Consider the following 19550-nt stretch of genomic DNA (forward strand, 5'->3'; position numbering starts at 1 on the left):
TCTATCAGCAGGCCTTTGCAATCACTCAGGCAAGAGTCAAAGTGGTGATCCTGGAGAGGCCCAGCTGGTACTGACAAGGTAAAACTGATGGGAATTGGAGATTAAATAGAATAAGGGCAGTGGCTTTGAGATATTACTTATGAGGAAATGGGTATATTACGATGTCATAAATACAGATTGAAAGTAGAAGGACCAAATATGGAAAGGAAAATGAATTCACATTAATTTATCAACAATATACATATGGAACAACGGCCACCACCCAGTTGGAAACATGTATATTGCTATGGATTGAATCAGGTCTCCCACAAAGACATGTTCAAGTCCTAATCCCCAGTCCTGTGGATGTGAACTCATTTGTAAATTGGTTCTTCGAAGAGCCTATTAAGGTGAGGCTGGAATGAATCAGAGAGGGCACTGATCCAATATGCCTGGAGTCCTCATAAGCAGAGGAGTGGATAGGAGACAGGCAACAGATGGCCACATGCCAGAGGCAGAGACTGGGTTACGGATGGCCGGCAAGCCACCACCACAATGCTACAGAATGGAGAGAAAGCTTGATCCTGCCTGTGCTGGTTTGAATGTATTATGTCCCCCAGAAAAAGCCATATTCTTTGATGCAATCTTGTGGGGGCAGACATATTAGTGGGGATTAAGTTGGAAAGTTTGGATTAGATTGTTTCCATGGAAATGCACCCCACCCAAATGTAGGTAATAACTCTGACTGGATGATTTCCATGGAGGTGTGGCCCCACCCATTCAGCATGGGCCTTGATGAGTTTACTGGAGCACTATATAAGCTCAGACAGAAGGAGCGAGCTTGCTACAGCCAAGAGGGACACTTTGAAGAATGCACAGGAGCAAAGAGAGAAACTGCAGTTTACAGAGACATCTTGGAGATGGCCTTTGAAAGCAGACTTTTGCTCTGGAGAAGCTAAGAGAGGACAAACACCCCAAGAGCAACTGAGAGTGACATTTTGGAGAAAAGCTGAAGCCTAGAGAGGAATGTTCTGGGAGAAAGCCATTTTGAAACCAGAACTCTGGAGCAGACGCCAGCCATGTGCCTTCCCAGCTAACAGAGGTTTTCTGGACACCATTGGCCATCCTCCAGTGAAGGTACCCAGTTGTTGATGACTTACCTTGGACATTTTATGGCCTTAAGATTGTAACTGTGTAACCAAATAAACCCCCCTTATAAAAGCCAATCCATTTCTGGAGTTTTGCATTCCAGCAGCATTAGCAAACTAGAACACTGACAACATCTTGATTTTGGACTTCTAGTTTCCAAAGCCATGAGACAAGAAATTCCTGTTGTTTAAGCCAACCAGTCCATGGTATTTGTTATAGCAGTCTTGGTAAACTAAGACAGAGAGGTCTGGGTTATGGAACCATCAGGATAAAAATGTGGCCACAGAACTGGAGAAGACTCTGCAGGAGCAGCCTAATAAACACCATGTGTGGTGTCCTTGGGGAACTTCCAGGGAAGAGTAAAGCTTCTGATGCAAGCACAGGAGGAGTCACAGAACTGACCAGCTGAGAAACCAAGAATTTTTAAAAGCATTTTTATAACTCCAAGAGGGCAATCAAAAGGCCCAGGAACATAGAAAAAAATTTTAATGAGTTAAGCAGGAACACTCTATTGATTCATTTGGATATTTCTGACTAAGTTAGGAGATAAAAAATGAAATAGTAAAATCATTCTTTGGAGCTGCACAAACTAAAAATACATTAATTCTTCAAGATATCTGAAGAAAAATGCTTATGTTTTACAATCTGAATGAGGCTCTTATCTGTTTTTCACTTTCATTAAAAAGAATATGAACACTATCCATGAACACAGAGAGGATGAGAAGGAGATAAGAATATAAGCATATCACATCTGTAATATATGATGCACATATATTATGCATATTTTATACACATAAAATATCATTAACTGAGTTTATATTTTTAAACTAATTTCTAAAAGTTTGCTCTTTCTTTCCAGCTTAGATAATACTCACTTCCAACAGAGAACTGACTACTATAGTCCTTTAACTTTATTTCCATCTCAATATTAATATACTACATGCAGAGATTGAGTTAAAAATAAAGCTTTGCTTACCTTAAGCTGTCCAATTTCTTTAAATTTATAAACTTCATATTCCCAGAGTGCTGCATTTTTTCCAAGAATTTTCTGGCATTTGCTGCCAGTGAAAACATCCCAGGGAGAAAGAAATTATAAATAAAAAAACAAACAGAGACAGAATAAATGGACATTTTCCCCAATGGTATAGATACATTGCTCATCCCAGATTTTTGAAAAATTTCTCTCTCAAGGGCCAATGGACATAAAAGCATTCTTCTTACTTGATTGTGTATGCAAGGCTAATAGAAATCATGAAAATTAGTACAAGAGACTACAATTAGGGGTTTTCCCAAGGATTTTCCTGTTCTGTGTTCCCTGTTTATCCAGATGGACACCACTGGTTTGGGGACCTGTCTTGCCTTGAAGGAATTTCATCATATGAATCCCCAACCAAAGTGCCAGTCCTGACCTACTTAGGAAAATGGACTGCAAAATCAGACTGCTGAACATTAGAATCCTACCATAGTATATAATCTGGAGGAGTAACTGTTTATGCCTGAATGACACCTTATTTTAAACATGAAGGAAATGTGTTTTCTTAAATCTCAGGGGAACTAAAAGTAGGCCTCACAGGCTTTCTTCCAGGGCTCCATTGTAGTCAAGCAGGCATGAACTACAAAGCCCTAGAAGGAGCCATTTACAGGGACCCCCAAACACTATAGAATAGTTATGTTTTCTGTCCACCACAGACGCCTGCAGCCCAAGAGCTTGGGGTCTGAGTACTTCCATTTAACCACCGCCCTTTTGTTGGGAGACACTTTTCCTTGGGTCTCCTGGGTTTCTGCATGAATTTTGAGTAGAGGTACTGCCTGCCTTTGTGCTGGCCCATCTTCTTGAGGATGTTTGTAGAGTGAACAGCCTTGGACATTAGAGGATAAAGACAGTGTCTCCCTCCAGAGCAAAGGACAGGGATAATAAAGATAATGTGTTCCTTAGGAGCAACGGTCAGGCAGCATGCTTACTGCCTATTACATCAGATTCAGATACTCCAAGCTCAGGTTCCTTTCCTGTAACACAACCCACTGCATGTGCAGGGTCACATGGCCCTCTTTGTGTTGCCTTGTGGGAGATGGGGCTTGGGAAACACGTAAATGCTGATACTGTGGCTACTACTATTGCTGACATAGTCCTTTCTCTCTGACCCAGGAATCTCATGTCTTCTGTCAGCATCTTCAAAACTGTAACATCAGTTAACTCTACTTATATTAACAAATAATTGTGAAAAGTCATTCTTACCGTGCTGCTACATCGTACTCTCCTTTCTCCACCAGATGATTTATATATGCCAAGCCAATATCCTAGGGAAAAGTAAATGGAGGAATTTCACGATCGAACTGGAATAACTAAAACAGTTACTCTCAGTTTCTGAGCAGGCCACAACATTAGGGTCAGATTTGCACTACTGACTGCAATATTTATATGTCTTAATTTGTTTTATTTAATTATGCTTGCTACTTCAATAAGCATACTCATACTTAAATGTACTTGCATTTACATAAATTTCAGAAGTCTCAATTTAAAAAAAAGTTATTATTTTAAAGGTTTCTAATCTGCCCCCCTCTAAGAGATTCTCTAGCGAAGAAATCTCCAATATTAAGAAACATGATCCAACAATTCACTGAATAAAGATGTTTCTTGTGCCTTCAGCTGTAAAATGGGAGCTACATGTCCTCTGTATCCCAAGCCTGAAGACATGCTATAAGAAAAATGAAATGATAGACTATCACATTAAAGAGAAATACTAAATATTAAAATTAATGTTAAAGTAAAAATGAGCTCAGAAAAGCAGGTAATTCAAACCTAGGCATTTACAGATGAGGACCTGGGGTGCACAGCAGTGACTGGCTTCAGTATTTATGTTTATTTGCCCATCCCACACTGGTTCTGAAAGGATTTGAGGTGACTGGGGTCACCAGAGGCATGGGAGGATGGCCCTTGCTCAATCTCTCCATGATCTCCTCATCAAGTATCATTTCTGCCAATAGCATTTTCACAAGAAGCTTAAACTCGGTATATAAAACAAAACTTGAATTTTAATGTCCATCTAATGTACAAAAATGTTCAAGAAATTTCTTCCTGGATGGCAGAAATGGGAGGAAGAAAAATTATGTGTACAACTAAAGTATAAGACATGCCCATTTCAAGAGGAAAGGGAAATAACCCCAGTTTTCAATTTATTGAAATTTACTTTAATGACTGCTCTGTAGGAAATTACATTTCAAATCAGTTGGAACTAGTGATTAAAAAGAAAGACTTCCCAACTTCTTCATTTCTCTGAAAACAGATCACAAATCACACTACCTATGGATGGTCTTTCTGCATGGGTCAGTACTTCCAACCTGCTTTCTCGTGTCCAACATCAACTCTCCCACTGAGAGCTTATTCGACTGCCCATCCTCTTTCCCTTGTTCTCCTTTAACTTAACCTCTATTTTATCTCTTTTCCCTTAGCATAAGCATGTCTAGGTGTCTTCCTTACACAAAACACCCAACAATAACCTTCCCACAATGCCATAGCCTCTCAACTAGTGTTCACTCTTCTAGTTCACTACTAACCTAATAATCTGTATTTAATTCTATTTCATAACCACCTATTGACTTTTCACTCCCTATACTATGTTGAGGGTAAGTAATACATAGAGAATTCACTAGTTATTTTCATATTACTAAATCCAATGTACAAATGATTAGTTGGATTTGTCTTACCCTTGAGCTGCTTACTTCAACTACCTAAGCATTTAAATATCTCTATTCTGATACTCTCTCCTCTCTCAGCTCCCATGACACAACCTTCATCTGGCTGTTCCAAATCTGTTTCCTATGCACCATCCCTTGAATGTCAGCACTTGGGATGGTTCCACTCATTCTCTCCTCTCTGACATACACTCTCTCTGTGTGGACTTATACAAACTCATGTTTTCAACTGACACTGCTGATAACTCTCTTGAATCTATTTCGAGTACAGATCTCTTTCTTGAGCTGAACTAGGATGCCAGACAGGTTCCTAAAACTCAGTGTGTTGAAAACATCCCCTCAGTGAATGGCAACACTGTCCACCCAGAGGACCAAGCTCAAAGCCTTGGAGTCAACCTAGATTTCTTGCTTTCATTCTCCTGTCCATACGCAGTCAGTCGTCATATCCTGAACATTCTAGTTTACCGTGTCTTTCCCCTATCACCACCTCTCCATTCTAACTGATGCTGTGCAGGTCCTCACCACGTCCCATCTGGATTACCAAAACACCTAACTGATCGCTGTCTTAGCTGCTTCCCTCTGATCCCCTATCACCACCAGAGTATCCTTCTAAAAGGCCCATCTGACATGGCACTGAAAGCTTAAATTGTTTGCTAGAGCTTCCGAAAAAAAGCCAAGCTCCTAATTACACATGGCTCTTTGGAAGCTGGCTCTTGCCACTTCTGTAGTTGTAAGCCCCTCAAATGCCCCACAAATCCAAGATGGTCGAGCTGTTTCACATCTCTGCACCTTCACATATACTATTCTCACTGACTGCACGGTGTCTTCTGCTCTGCTTCTAGATAATCCTTATTTATTCTCTACAATTCTGAAGGAAAAACAACCATCCTCTGGTTCTGCCTTCTCCTTTTAGTTCCTGAATTATTTTGTTTGAACTCTTTGGAAAATAATACTTTTATATGGAGTTTCACAGAGAAGTTTAAGGTGGGGAAAGTGAAGGCAAAAGGAATTTTGGTTGAAACCCAAACAGTCGCAAAAGACAAAGTTTCCAGTTTTCATCTGTAAAACATGGGTCCTGGGCTAGATGGTCTCTAAGGACCCCTCACACTCAAAGTATATGATTTCTCTTCTGTCCTCCATCTGCACTTTCACTGTCACAGTTAGCAATAAAATGGACTTTTCAGTCACTATATTTTTTCATAGTCCAAAATGTAATAAAAATGAATCTGATGCCCTAGATTAGTCTCCATAACAAAATCAATTGAGTCTGATATTACAGAGACTGAAGCAATGTAATTTTATGAAACCACTCTTCTGATAAATTTTGCCAAAATGAGATTTTACCTACGATTTAAAGAAACTTCCACACACGTAACTGGAAAGCTATGTATTTAAAGTGTATTTCACAAATACAGTTTCAAAATTATCTAAAACTACCTTCTAGCAGGTGTTAAAATCTCTTGTTTACAAGCAGAAATTTATCCAATAAAATGAAATACTTTGACCTCACCAGTTAGAGAATGAGTTTGAAACAAATTCTCAAAAAGGAGGAAGTACCTGTTCTTTTCAGAATATTTTCAATCTCATTATAATTTGCCAAAAGGTAAGTTACAAATAATAAAATTATACACTTACCAGAATCTTATGTCTTTTAATGTTCTTTTGGCTAATTTCAGCTGCCATCAAAGCTTCCTATATTTACATAAGCATGATAAAAGGAGTAGAAAGGAGAGAGGGAAAATGGGAGACAGTGGGAGAGAAAGATTTTGATGTTACATACTCTATATTTATGATGTTTTAAGGTTCTGTACTACATAAATAAAGACCCATTTTCCTTTGGTTTCTGCTTGATGCACTGGAATTTTTAATGCCATGGTTGAATGAACCTCACTCAATTCAAATTCAAACAAAAGCAGTCAACCAAAATGAAGACTTCTCTTGTTTCCATTTGAATTCATTTCCACATTTGGATACTGGAATCATATTTCAGACTTAAATCAAAATACAACAAAATCTAGTCTACAAATGAAAACATTCATCTGTCTTTCTAAATCTGTGTGACATATTCACAAAGGAACACTTTTTCTTTGTTGCAATAAAAAGTGAACTACATGCATAAATTTATGTATATCTACAATTAATTTCTGGAACATAAGATTCTTTTTTATTTCTATTTTGCAAAATCTGCAATTATTACTTTAGCCATAAATATTTAAAACATAAAATTATTTCTTTAAGAAATTACAAAATCTAAAGTAATATGATAGTAACTGGATTATGAATTAGATATCAATACCTGGACTCTAGTTTTTAAATGTTTTAAAAGTGTTCCCAAATCCTTTACGTAGTCTCCTCACCGATCTTTTTAGATGATTACAAACTTAAAGCAATAAATAGAAGCACTATATGTGTTTTTGAATTTAGGTGCTTATATATAAGCCCATCCATAGTTTCTCTGAACCAACACAACAATGTCTTTGTACCTATTAAAGCTGAAAAATGTTTTCTTTCAAAAAACTAAAGTCATGCTGGGGCACAGCTAAACAAATTAGTCTGAACCAAGACTTAAGGAAGTAGACAATGTCATTCTGTCAGAATTCGTAGTGCAAACCATCCTGAGTGGATACAAATTTAATCGTTTTACCTTTACATGTGTTAATAATTATATTAGATCCAATGAATCAACACTAAAATACTACCCCTATTTTATTTTCGCCAAAAAATCATGAAATGAAATTTTCAATAGGCTGGATCTAGCCCAACTCTTCTTCTACTACCAACTCCCCGCTCCCCTGCCCTGTTAGCAGTAAAACCAGTCAACCTTGTTGCAGTCTTTTTTCCCCCCTCCTAATTTCTGAAAGGGGAACTGGGAAGTTATTAGCTACCTACACATTTTTGGTTTGGGGCACTTAAATTTAACTGCATGAAAGATTTACTACAAAAACCTTTTATCCTCTCTATGTTACAGACTAGTCAATACTTTCAAGGAAGCGAAATCAAAACTACTTCATATTTCTTCTTTTCAAGGAGCCAGTCTATGTGATCATCTTGGTCTCGTTCCTTGGCCACTACGACATCTCTTGGACTCACGATGTAAAAGAGCGATTCCCCTTCAGAGTACTCTACAGGTGAGAGAAGAGGGGGAAACTTGGTGACTCAAAAGTAGATACTTAGCAATGTCCTCAGGGGACCGGATTAGGCTACCTACCTTGAGAGCAAATGGAAAACCCGCCTACCTTTGGAGCATGTGTGTTTCGCTTTGTTGGAAAGATAGTGATGGGAGAGGGGACAGAGACTGAAAAAATGTTTTGGTGCTTTCAAAATTATTTAAGTGCAAAATTATTCAAAAGAAAACATAAAGAAGGGAGAAGGGGAGGGAGGGAAGGGAGGGAAGGAGGGAGGAAAGAATGAAGGTAGGAAAGTAGGAAGGAAGGAAGAAAGAAGGAAGAGAGAACTACCAAAGAACTTTTAAAGAAATAAGGTAGGTTTAACTTTCTGTCTTTCAATACATTAACACTCTAACTTGAACTGAAAAACAGTAGTCAAAATTCTCCATGTCTTAGTGCATATAAGACTTCATCTACTGTATATAAACTTTATTTATGGTCATTTAGAGCACTGTTCCATTTTTACAGAACAATTACACCTCATAGTCAGCAATAAATGTTTCCTCCCCATCCAGGTCAAGGCCATCTACAGCATAAATGACAGATGCCCCAGGCCCTGGGGATATAATCTATCGTTTCAGCATGTTCACAATGCCGACTATGAGGGTTTCAAGCAGAATTCAATTATAAAACCTGTTCTGAAGCATTTCTAGGTGTGCAGTAGAGTTTGCCCTGAGCAGAATACCTAGATTGAATGTTTTCAGTTGTGAATCACATTTGCTCTTTGCCAAGGCAGAATATACTCACATTTTTCAACTGATTAGGGCCTTCATGTAAGAATGCTCAAGCATGTATACAATATTTCCTCATTTCCCTTGGCCAAAATGAGAACTGAAAATATTCTCAACATATATTGATTATTTTTAAAGTAGGAAAGGATTTTTTTAAGAAGCTTAACTGTTATATTTTCATATAACAATTTATTTTACAAGGATAAGATGATATCTAACAGAGCTGCCTCAGATATGACTTATAGGAATGGCTCTGCCTTTATATTTGAGCAGTGACTAAATGCATTCATTCACTCATAGCTCAACAAAGATTCACCCAATGTCTAGTATGTACCAGGGACTCTTCCAAGCTTTGAGCATTTGGTCACAAACAGAAAGACAACTTCATGGGCATCCCAGAGCACACCTTCTTGGGCCATAAAGCTGGGCATGATATAAAACCAAGCTGCTTGACACCAATGTCAGTTAAACATTCTGGCATTAAATAGCTAGGACAACAGGGAGAAAGCAGGGACAAAAAACAAAGAGCCTACTTACCTATATCTTGGTCTTGTCTCTGCCCCTCCCTTTTGCTGCTGGAGCTTAGGCAAAGTTATGCAATATCATCTCTGGGCCTCGATCCCCTCAATTTCAACACAAGAGGCCTGCCCAGATGGTCTCTGAGGTCCACTCAGCATCTCAGTTTAAATTTACTTTTGTGCCAGTCAAATGGAAGGGGGATCAAAACCATGAGCACAAGAAATAAAGGGGGCTGGATCTTTGATAGTTCTCACCTAAATGATAATCTCTACATTCATTTTCCTGAAAGCCTCTAACTGTCAGAGCATCAGAAGAGATCTCTTCACAAGTCTCAGAAAGTGGCTGGATAATATCCAATCTAGGCCTGGCACAGAATTCTCTTTCCTAAGGGGAAAAAGAGAGCGAAAGGTTCATTTTAATCACGTTTCTAAAATTTATACAAATTAATACAAGCGAGCCTTGATTGCCTTGGTTTTTAAAATTCCAGTGCATGTAAGCTCTTCTAACAACATGCTGTAGAGAGCCCTATGACATGGTTGTATTTCCTGACTTTGGAGAGAGATAAACAAGGACATGTACTGCTGAGTCCTGCTAAAACTCCATCACTGCAGCCCATGCAGCTCCAGGGACAGTGGAGGCCCAGGATGGGCCACCTGCTCCTTAGGCAACTTTGTTACAGCGCTTCCACACAGTGTAGGAGGAAAAGCAAAATTAGGGTCACAAACTGCTTCATTATCCAAATCAATGCCATTACTGGTAGTGCTGGGAACACTGAAAAGCTGATGACTAAGAATTCTCTCTAAATCAGAACTTGCTGAGATGCAAGAAATCTTCTATGGCTGCACTGTCCAGCATGGTAGCCACCACGCACAGGTGACAGGCAAATTCCTGAAATGTGGCCAGGATGACAGAAACCTGAATTTTTTTATTTTATGAATTTTAACTAATTTAAATTTAAATAACCAGGTGGGGCTAGTGACTATATTATTGGACAATGCAGATCTAGGTCAAGATTGAAAGGAAAACGCAGGTTAACATTTGCTGAGTGCCTTTGACAGTCCAACAAACTTAGGAAGTGCAGACATACAGGTTACTTTCATTTATTTCTCAAATTAACCACACAAAGCTAAGGATAATTGCTCCTAATTTTACAGATGAAGGAACTGAGGTCCAGAAAAGTAAACTGAGGTGACAGTTACTTAATTGTAAGCCTGTGATTGGTAGAAAAACTGGGTTTTATGGTTGCTGAATCTTGGATTTGAAATCAAATTGTTGTACTTCTAAAGTTCATGCTTTGGCATAAAGGCATAAAACATACACTTGAATATTCTTCAAAGCAACAATCTTGAAGGTAGTAAAACTGGGGCAGAAAACAGAGATGAGGTGGACAGAAAGAAAACACTGAGAACTACACCCAATTCTCCAAGTTTGCTAAATAAAACAGCAAGACAAAAAAATTTCTTCGTTCAACTTTGTTAGGATAACTGAATAGCAATTACTAGCTCTGGATCCCATACGTTCAAAATGCTCCAAAAATAAAATAATCACTACAAAAGATTAAATAGCACCAGAGAAAAGAACTAGTGGATATATAGCATAATTTATCAGATCCACAGAACAATGAGAAATTTCTCAATTTTGAAACAACAGAAAAAAAACCATGAAGGAAAAAAACCTGAAAGATTTGAATATGAAAACTGTTATGACAACACCACAAATCAAAATGAGAATAGCAGAACAGAAAAAACATTTGAACCAAATAATATTAAAACTAAAGAAACTATATGAAAATCTCCTTTTATATGTGTAACAAAAGCAGCAAGATTGTAGTCCATTTTATTTTGCAACTTGGCCTTGCTGATTGTTGATCTAGTGCCTAGCACAACTCTGAGCACAAGTGCTTTATTAATGAACGAAAGGAAAGCAAAACATTGGGGCAACAGTAAGTAAGTAAGATGATGACATCTATGAAATAAAATATTACACTACTATTGAAATGATAATGATGAGGACTATGCAGGCATATGGAAAGACAATGGAATAATGCTCATAAAAATAGGGTAAAACAGAAGAGCATGTGACTATGACTATGCAAAAGGAAAATACTTGGGGAGATAATATTATGAGTGATATAAAAATAAATTTTATTTAATGTTAACATTAAATCATTTTAATAAGAAAGAAAAGTAGGGGTGGATAGTCTATCTTGCCTCTTTATTCCTTTTGTCTTAATTTTATCAGATTATTCTGTGTTTAAGGATTTACGGTGAATTTGGGGTTACAGAAACTGAATATCTAGCCGTACCCATATATACTGGCACACACATTTTTAAATCACCTCCAAGGCTCTAACTTCTTCCTTTGAAAAAAAATTCCATTTTCTAATTTGCTCTATAACATTGGCTTTACCCTTTTTTATTAACAAAGGCTTCCTTTCTTTATTTTTCTTTCTTCCTTTCCTTGCTCCCTCCATTCTTTCTCTCTCTTTTAATCAGCTGTTTATTAGGCTTTCTCTTTCATTTTATTGCTTCTTTCCTCATGTCTTTCAATCACATTCTCAATCCTCCCCACATCAAGAAGCATTATATTTACTCCCTCAGGAGCCACTGCTTTTCTCTAGTTTCAAAAAATAAATAAATAAATAAAATAATAATAAACTGATGTCCTGCAATAGGGCTAGAAGCCAACCCTATTGATTTTAGTAGGTGTGAGTGTTCACTTAAGTCTACAGCATTTCATTGCCTAGCAACATGGGTGCTCAGAGCTTCAGGTTACTATAGTGATGGCTTCCTAATGCATGGGCTTTCGCAGAAAAACGCTCAAGAGCAGCTACCACTTCAAAACCGGGGCTCCCGGGGCTTTTCCTCCAGACTTTATTCTTACCATTTGAAAAGAAGGAAAAAAAAAAAAGGAAAGGATACAAAGAAAGAGCCTATGTACAGTAAAGGGCTAGGCAATCAATGGCAATTTTTTTTCATACACAGCATCCAAAAGAAAATACTTTACAATAAGCTCTCCTTGTTAATGCCTTGAAGCCACTCCGACCCCTTCCTGGCAGACCCCTGGATTCTAATGATAGACTGGCCAGGAATGAGGCAGACCTACACTTCAATGGGGAATCTGAGTGCACACGCCCTACTAGGGGACCATATATATATATATGTATATATATGTATATATATGTATATATACATTCCAAAGCCAAGTATAACAAAATTTAGATTATCTGCTGCTTTCTATTAGCTATACATTTTATACCATCACTTGCATTGATGACTGAGAGTTGGAAACATTCCATTTCAAAGCAATAATCAAGTTACTCAGAATCACTAGCCACTGGCGCAGGAAACAAATATGTCCAGGCCAAAAGAAATAACAAACTGTCCTTTCCATAATTCCCTCTGACCACAGGGACCCTAGTTGTTACAACCAATCAACTTCATTGCTGTCATTTCTGCTAATGCAGTGTCAGCTTCATCGCCTTTCAGCACAAGGAATTCTTCATTCTTTTTGATTAAAATACCAAGAGAGATGGGAAAAAAAGAACAGAAAATTACTCTCCCCTTTGCTTGGCAAAAGGAACAAAGGCAGGCAGTGAATGGAGCTTCTGGAAGGTAAATATGTTAGGTCTACAGGGTAATCTCTGATGACCTTATTTTATAGGTCAGGAAGTTCTGCTTAGTCTATTGAAGAGCTCTTCCACGGACCACTTGATCTGGGTATAATGCTAAGAAGGAACCCCCACATCCCTTTGTATTTGGGAAGAAAACAATTACCGTTTTTTCTGAAACCTCCTTCACGTAGGAAAGTACAACAAGCTGATCACAGAGAGGTGCAAGTCCACTGATGTAGAATTCAGTTTCAAACTGAGACACTACAAATAAAAGGGATATAAGATTACCATTAACAGGAGCAAAAAGCAGCACACAATGGGAAGCCATATCTACTTTACACTCCCTGAATGCTGGATGGACCCATTTTACAAATCAAACATTAAGGGAACATAAACACACTTACACGAGAACATACTTGGCAATAACCCATACCAGAAAGGATATCTTGGAACTTATGCTTAAAAATGTCCACCACAAACAAAAAGCAAACCCAACGATAAGAGCAGCAGGAATGTGGTCAGATATGACAGTGTGAATAGCTTGTGTGAAACTGAGATAGTTAAATCCCATGAAGACACTTTGAAACCTGCAAAATCCAGTGTAAATTACTATTAATAACAAAAATAAAAATGACTGAGTTTAATTTTTTCACAATTAGGTCATTACAGTGGTACAAAGGTCACAAGAAATGCTATTTTGTAGTCATGAAACACCATTATTTTTTAAATGAAGTAAAGCTCAGAGAAAAAGAATAATTTTTTCTTTTTTAAAAGATAGTCTTTAAAATTTAGAAGAAATACTGTGCCACTTGCAAAGTGTATGTGTTTAATTACAATGGATCCCAAAGATCTGATAGAAAACTCAGTAAAAATATCACTATGATATGATTCTAATGATTGGCTGTTGCAAAACATAACTGATTGTTTTTAAGCCACTAAGCTTTGGGGTGGTTTGTTACAGAGTTAAAGCTGACTGATACAGTGTTAATAATGGCAGAGGCTTCCAGGAATCACACGCTGCACTTACTGATTTGTTTGGAGGTAAACTCTCATTTGGATCCACCAAATTTTCTAAGAGTTTTTTGTTCAAATCTTCTCCACAGTTCTGTTTTATCCACACTTCTATGATGAAATTACCCTCTTTTCCAAACCAGGGGAATGCCTTATATTGTATTAGAAAAAATAATGAAAGCAGAGTTGGAAAATCTGGGTTATAACTTCCACTAATGGTGTGAACTTGGGTAAGTAATTATAACTTTGGTGGGTTTAATTTTTCTGTCTATAAAATAAGAGAATCAGCGAAGACATAAAAGCCATAAAAGAGATAAAATGAGGGGCTACTGAATTTTTCTTCCTCCTCCACTCCCTTCTCCTTGTGGACTACTAGTGTCATCTGCCTTTGCCTGTCCTTAACACCAGTTCTTTATACAACTCTGTCCACAATTTGATTTTCATACGAAGTAAAACTGAGGATGACCAAGAAAATTCCTACATGGTTAGCAACATGAACCCTAGAAGGAACCAGTGTGACATGTGTATGTGGGGAGCAGAGGAGCAGGGCAGCGCAGGTGGGGAAGGACGAAATACTATTGACCAGTATAGGACCACAAAGGACCCAGCGATTAAAGAGGTGGCAATATCACCTAGGAGACGTAAAGCATGTAATCAGATGTTTTGTCTGCCGTCATTCCTGCAGTTGCTAAATCTGGTAGATATGGACCTGAATTCTGTTTTACTAAATCACATTCCACTAGAGTCCTTGTTGAAATGCTGTAGTTCCTTACCAGCGACCTGGGTAAGGAACAAACAATGATAGATGCCGCACCAACAGTTCTCAAGAAATCAAAAGGAGTCTTTGATGGGCTTGTCTGCCAAGGGCTAATATCATCTAATGCTAAAGTAGTGGGGGGTGAGTGAGGTCCTCTCTGCAGTGTCACATGGGCAGCCTGGGCTCATGCACAGGCAGAGTCAGACAGCATGTCTCCTAAACATAACCAAACACACACCAAGGCCTTGGTTTTTATGCGTGAGCTATGAGATCGCTTTATACAAGCATGTAAAGATACAGAACAGAGAACCTAGGAAACAGTCCTATTCAAATCTTTCCTTCTCCTTATCCAGGTAACCCCATCCACAATAGCTTACACCAAGAAGACAATTTCCTGTTCTCTAATTATGAGCATGACAAATAATCTAATGTGTTCTTAAAGAAAACAAGGAAAGATATGCAAAAGCATGTAACTATTTCACTTCTCATTTTCAGATACAGTATTAAATGCTTATTTGTTAAGTAGCAAATTTTATCAGAATTTACAAATTGAGAATTAGTAATAATTTAGACAGAGGATACATGCAGGCTAAATTACAAAGAAATGCCATTTTAAAAAAAGAAAATATGCAGTGCATAAAAATAGTATTGCTAAGATTAGCAGAGGCACAGCTAAGTAAGCTATGTGAGTACTTCAGAAACATCCAGATAAAGTTGAAATTAAATCATTCTTTTCTTTTTGTTATATCATTTCCTAATGGCAACAAAAATCTTCATATGGAAAACAACATTACAATTACAGTCATACTTAGTATGATTCACAAATTAAGAGCTTTAAAATAATGGCTGTTTATCTTAGCTTTGAGTACTCGACTACTTACCAATTCATCTCCATTAGTATCCACTGGTAATGATACCACGTAAAAAAGAACTCTCTTTCCAAGATAAGGACTTCTTGGTTTAGGAAAAGTTCTACAGCTATTTTGCACTAAAACATGGAATTTCAGAATAAATGCTGGTATCTTGTTTTTCATAATTTCTTACTAACTCAACAAAACATGATTGTTTTTAGATCTAACATTATTCAGTTGATTCCTTTTGTTCACGCTGAGTTCAAGAAAGGCTGGCCTAAGTCAGAGAAGTCAGGGTAACATGAAGGCATACAGCGTATTTTTCCCACTGAAAATATTTTGAGAAAGAACTGCTGAATGGTAATAATTTATTCTCCTAAAGAATAAACATAAAACATGCAAAAGTTTATGGAGTATGTAAAATATCTTCAAGTAATCACAGGCTTCATATTTCAAATTTTCAATGGGACACTGAAAGTCTCAGTTAAATTATTTACCCTGAAATTCTATTGTATTCTAGAGAACAATGATGTTAATGTCTTTATTTTCCCACCAAAGGAAAAGCAGTTTGAATGCAAGTGTTTTACCAGGTCAAATACCAGAGATAGTCAACTTTCAACTGGATAAATCACAAAGAAAATAACAACAAATTCTTTTGGGGTTCAAATATACTAATACAATAAAAAGCAAAAGCTGTTTACATAAGAGGAGAGAAAATGCAATTTCCAGAGGGAGCCCAAAAAAGCAGTAGTCATACTTCAGATCAAAAAGATCTACCAGGCTTCTGGTTAACCAAGGTGGCCATGACAATGATCCAGGTGCTGTCCCCCACAGAATCTTTGAACAACTAGAACAAACTGACAGAGCCATCTAATACAAAACTCTGGAAAAGAGTTAAAGGGTTGCAGGTAACTGGGCAAGGGCCAAATCAGGAAAACACAGGTTTAAAAATGGTAGGACAGTGAACTTCTAGTCAATGGAGATGGTGGTGTAAGACGCTCCCAGGGTGCTACACCCCCAGAGAATCTCTGAACAACTAGCAAAAACCAACAGAGCTTGAAACTCCAGAAAACAATTAAAAAGTTGCAGTAACTGGGTAAATGCCAAATTAAGAAAATGCATCCTGATAAGCTGAAGTTTGTGGATGCTTGTTAGCCCCCTCACCACCTGCACCCTGTAAAGGTGTGGAGCCAGCTTGTGCTCCCATTGGGGGTCCCTGGATCTGTTCTAGAGGAAGCAGAGGAACCCCTACGCGCATACTGGGGTGTCTACATGTCAGTGCCAATCTACCTAGTGGAAGCCTGAAAGAGTGAACCAGGAAACCTGTCTCAGGCTCAATCTCCCACAATTTGTCCTCAAAGCAGAGAAGCAGCTTGTGGACAACTAAAGCAGTGTAAGAACAATTAAGGAGAAGTGGCTGCAGCAAAGGACTACCTGCATTAAGTCATACAATAAAGCATCCAGGAGAGGGTGAAAGTCTATTTCAAAGGGATTAGAGGGGGCAGCTGAACTCCTGTCAACTGTAAATGGGAGAATTCCTAAAGTCACCAGCAGGCACAAGCCAAGGAAATGAAGCAAGCTACAGGCTCCTTGCAGGCTAAGACAAGAAACTGGGGATCCTGCCCATTGCATTCACCTTGGGTTGATTTTGATGGGAGGGCTAAGCTCTGAAGGGAACCATCAGACAGAAGGGAACCATCAGACAAAGAAGAGCCGATTTGCAATGACTGTGAAAGGTGCCTTTGCTTTGGTTTGTTTTTGCTAGCGACTGGTACTCAAGGAAAATGCTATCATATCACTAGCTGGATACACAGTTAAGAAACAGACAGCACTGGGAATAAACCCCAGAGTTAATACTGTGCCAGTCTGGATGTATTATGTCCCCCAAAATGCCATTATCTTTGATGCAATCTTGTGGGAGCCAATGTATTAGTGTTGATTGGGTTGGAACCTTTTGATTGGATGCTTCCATGGAGATATGACCCACCTAACTGGGTGACGACTTTGGATAATTTCCATGGGGGTGTTACCCATCCATTAAGGGTGGGTCTGAACTAAATCACTGGAGCCACATAAATGAGCTGACAAACAGAAGGAGCAGAGCAACTGAGAGTGACATTTTGGAGGAGCTGCAGCTGCGAGACACATTTTGAAGATGGCTGTTAGAAGCTGACACTGACATTTTACAGAACGCCATTTTGAAACACAACCTGGGAGCAAGGAGATGCCAGCCACATGCCTTCCCAGCTAACAGAGGTTTTCCAGATGCCATTGGCCATTCTCCAGTGAAAGTACCCAACTGTCAATGTCTTACTTGGATACTTCATAGCCTTAAGACTGTAACTGTGTAACCAAATAAACCCCTTTCTAAAAGCTAATCCATTTCTGGTATTTTGTATCATGGCAGCACTAGCAAACCAGAACAATACCTTAAAACATCAAAATGTACAGTGTGAAATATAATATTACAAGATAAACAAAGAAACAGGACATGATAGTCCATCCAAAGAAATGAGATAAAAGTCCAGAAGTAATCAACAAAGGGAATCAGATTTTAGACATACTAGACAAAGATTTCCTCAGTGTGCTCAAGGAGATAAAAGGAAACAGGGAGAAAGAAGGAAAAGATATGTGGAAAACAACGAATGTACAATGTGAGACTCTCAGTAGACACAGAAATTTTAAAAATGTACTAAACAGAATTACTGGACTTTAAGACCACAATAAATGAAATGAAAAAACTCCCTAGAGGGTTTCAACAAATGGGAGTTTGCAGAAGAATCAGTGATCTTGAAGACAAGACAATTGACACTTGTGCAATGAGAATTAAAATGGTACAGTTGGTGGTTCCTCAGGAAATTAAATATAGAATTATCATGACCACTTCTAGGTATATACCCAAAAGAACTGAAAGCAGGAACTTGAACAGATATTTGCACACCAATGTTCATAGTGGCATTATTAACGAGTGCCAAAAGATGGAAGCAACTCAAGTGTCCATCAACAGATGAATGGAAATACAATGGAATATTCATCTTTAAAAAGAATGAAGTTGTGATATATGACAATATGGATGAACTCAGAAGACACTGTGCTGAGTAAAATTAGCCAGACACAAAAGAACAAATATTTTGTGATTTCACTGATATGAACAAGCAATTACAATTATTTATTATAATAAGCAAAATCAATGAGTAAGTAATGAGACTATAGGTTACCAGGGTCTGAGATGGGGATAGGTATGGGGAGTTAATACTTAATTCGTTGGGAATTTCTGTTTGGAGTAATGGAGAGGTTTTGGTGATGGATGGTTGTGTGTGTAATTAACACCAATGAATTATATAATTGAATGCCGTTAAAGGGAAATTTTGGGTTGTATATATGTTACTAGAATAAAAATTTCAAAAATATACATAGAATTGTACAACATAGTGAGCCCTAATGTAAACAAGGGACTATAGTTAATAATACAATTATAGTAATATTGTTTCAACTGTAACAAAAATACCATACTAATGCAAAGTGCTAAAAATACAGAGCGTATATAGGAATTATATATTTTCTGCATGATTTTTCTCTAAACCTATAACTTCTGTACTAAAAAAACTATTAAAATAATAATAAAAAAAGATCTTAAAACTTAAGTGGGATTCCTCACTTTCTCACTTAAGGAATAGCACTCAGTCACGACTTCCCCCGTTTCCACTCTCCTTCCAAAAGTCTACGCTGAGCATATTGTCTCCCAGATCTCTCAGACAAACGGAGGAGTTCTCTGAAGACTCCATTTGGAAGACCACTAGATGAAGGCCTCTGGCCCTTCTTCCTGTTAATTAACCATTAAGTCTTGTGTCCCCAGCACAAGCTCATTCCCTGTACTCTGCAGTTTGGGAGATACACAGCACACTGGGAGCCCAGGAGTGCAGACTGAAGAGTACTCAATCTCTCCTTATCTAGCTCAGGGGTTACTGGTCTGTGGCAGGTGTCAGCTGTCATCCCTGTGGCTGTTTTCAGTGGCCCTCTAAAAGTTCCCACCACAGGCAGCTCTTCCTCCCGTCCCTCTTCCTACTGCACTTTTCTCTT

The 19550-nt window shown here is 38.1% G+C and overlaps 1 protein-coding gene across 5 annotated transcripts in view; it reads right to left on the reverse strand.

Annotated features, from left to right (window-relative positions):
- The window catches only part of VPS41 (VPS41 subunit of HOPS complex), a 194022-nt gene that overhangs the window by 52269 nt on the left and 122203 nt on the right, over positions 1-19550 (reverse strand). For all 5 annotated transcript variants that reach the window (XM_037837118.1, XM_037837116.1, XM_037837117.1 and 2 more), the window contains 6 exons: positions 13015-13112; positions 9493-9622; positions 7828-7943; positions 6457-6513; positions 3365-3426; positions 2105-2186 (listed from right to left, as the gene is read on the reverse strand). In XM_037837118.1, coding sequence (XP_037693046.1) covers positions 2105-2186; positions 3365-3426; positions 6457-6513; positions 7828-7943; positions 9493-9622; positions 13015-13112 — 545 coding nt within the window. The remainder of the gene's footprint in view (positions 1-2104; positions 2187-3364; positions 3427-6456; positions 6514-7827; positions 7944-9492; positions 9623-13014; positions 13113-19550) is intronic.

This window comes from Choloepus didactylus, chromosome 5, assembly GCF_015220235.1.
Source record: "Choloepus didactylus isolate mChoDid1 chromosome 5, mChoDid1.pri, whole genome shotgun sequence".
NCBI classification, from domain to species: domain Eukaryota; kingdom Metazoa; phylum Chordata; class Mammalia; order Pilosa; family Megalonychidae; genus Choloepus; species Choloepus didactylus.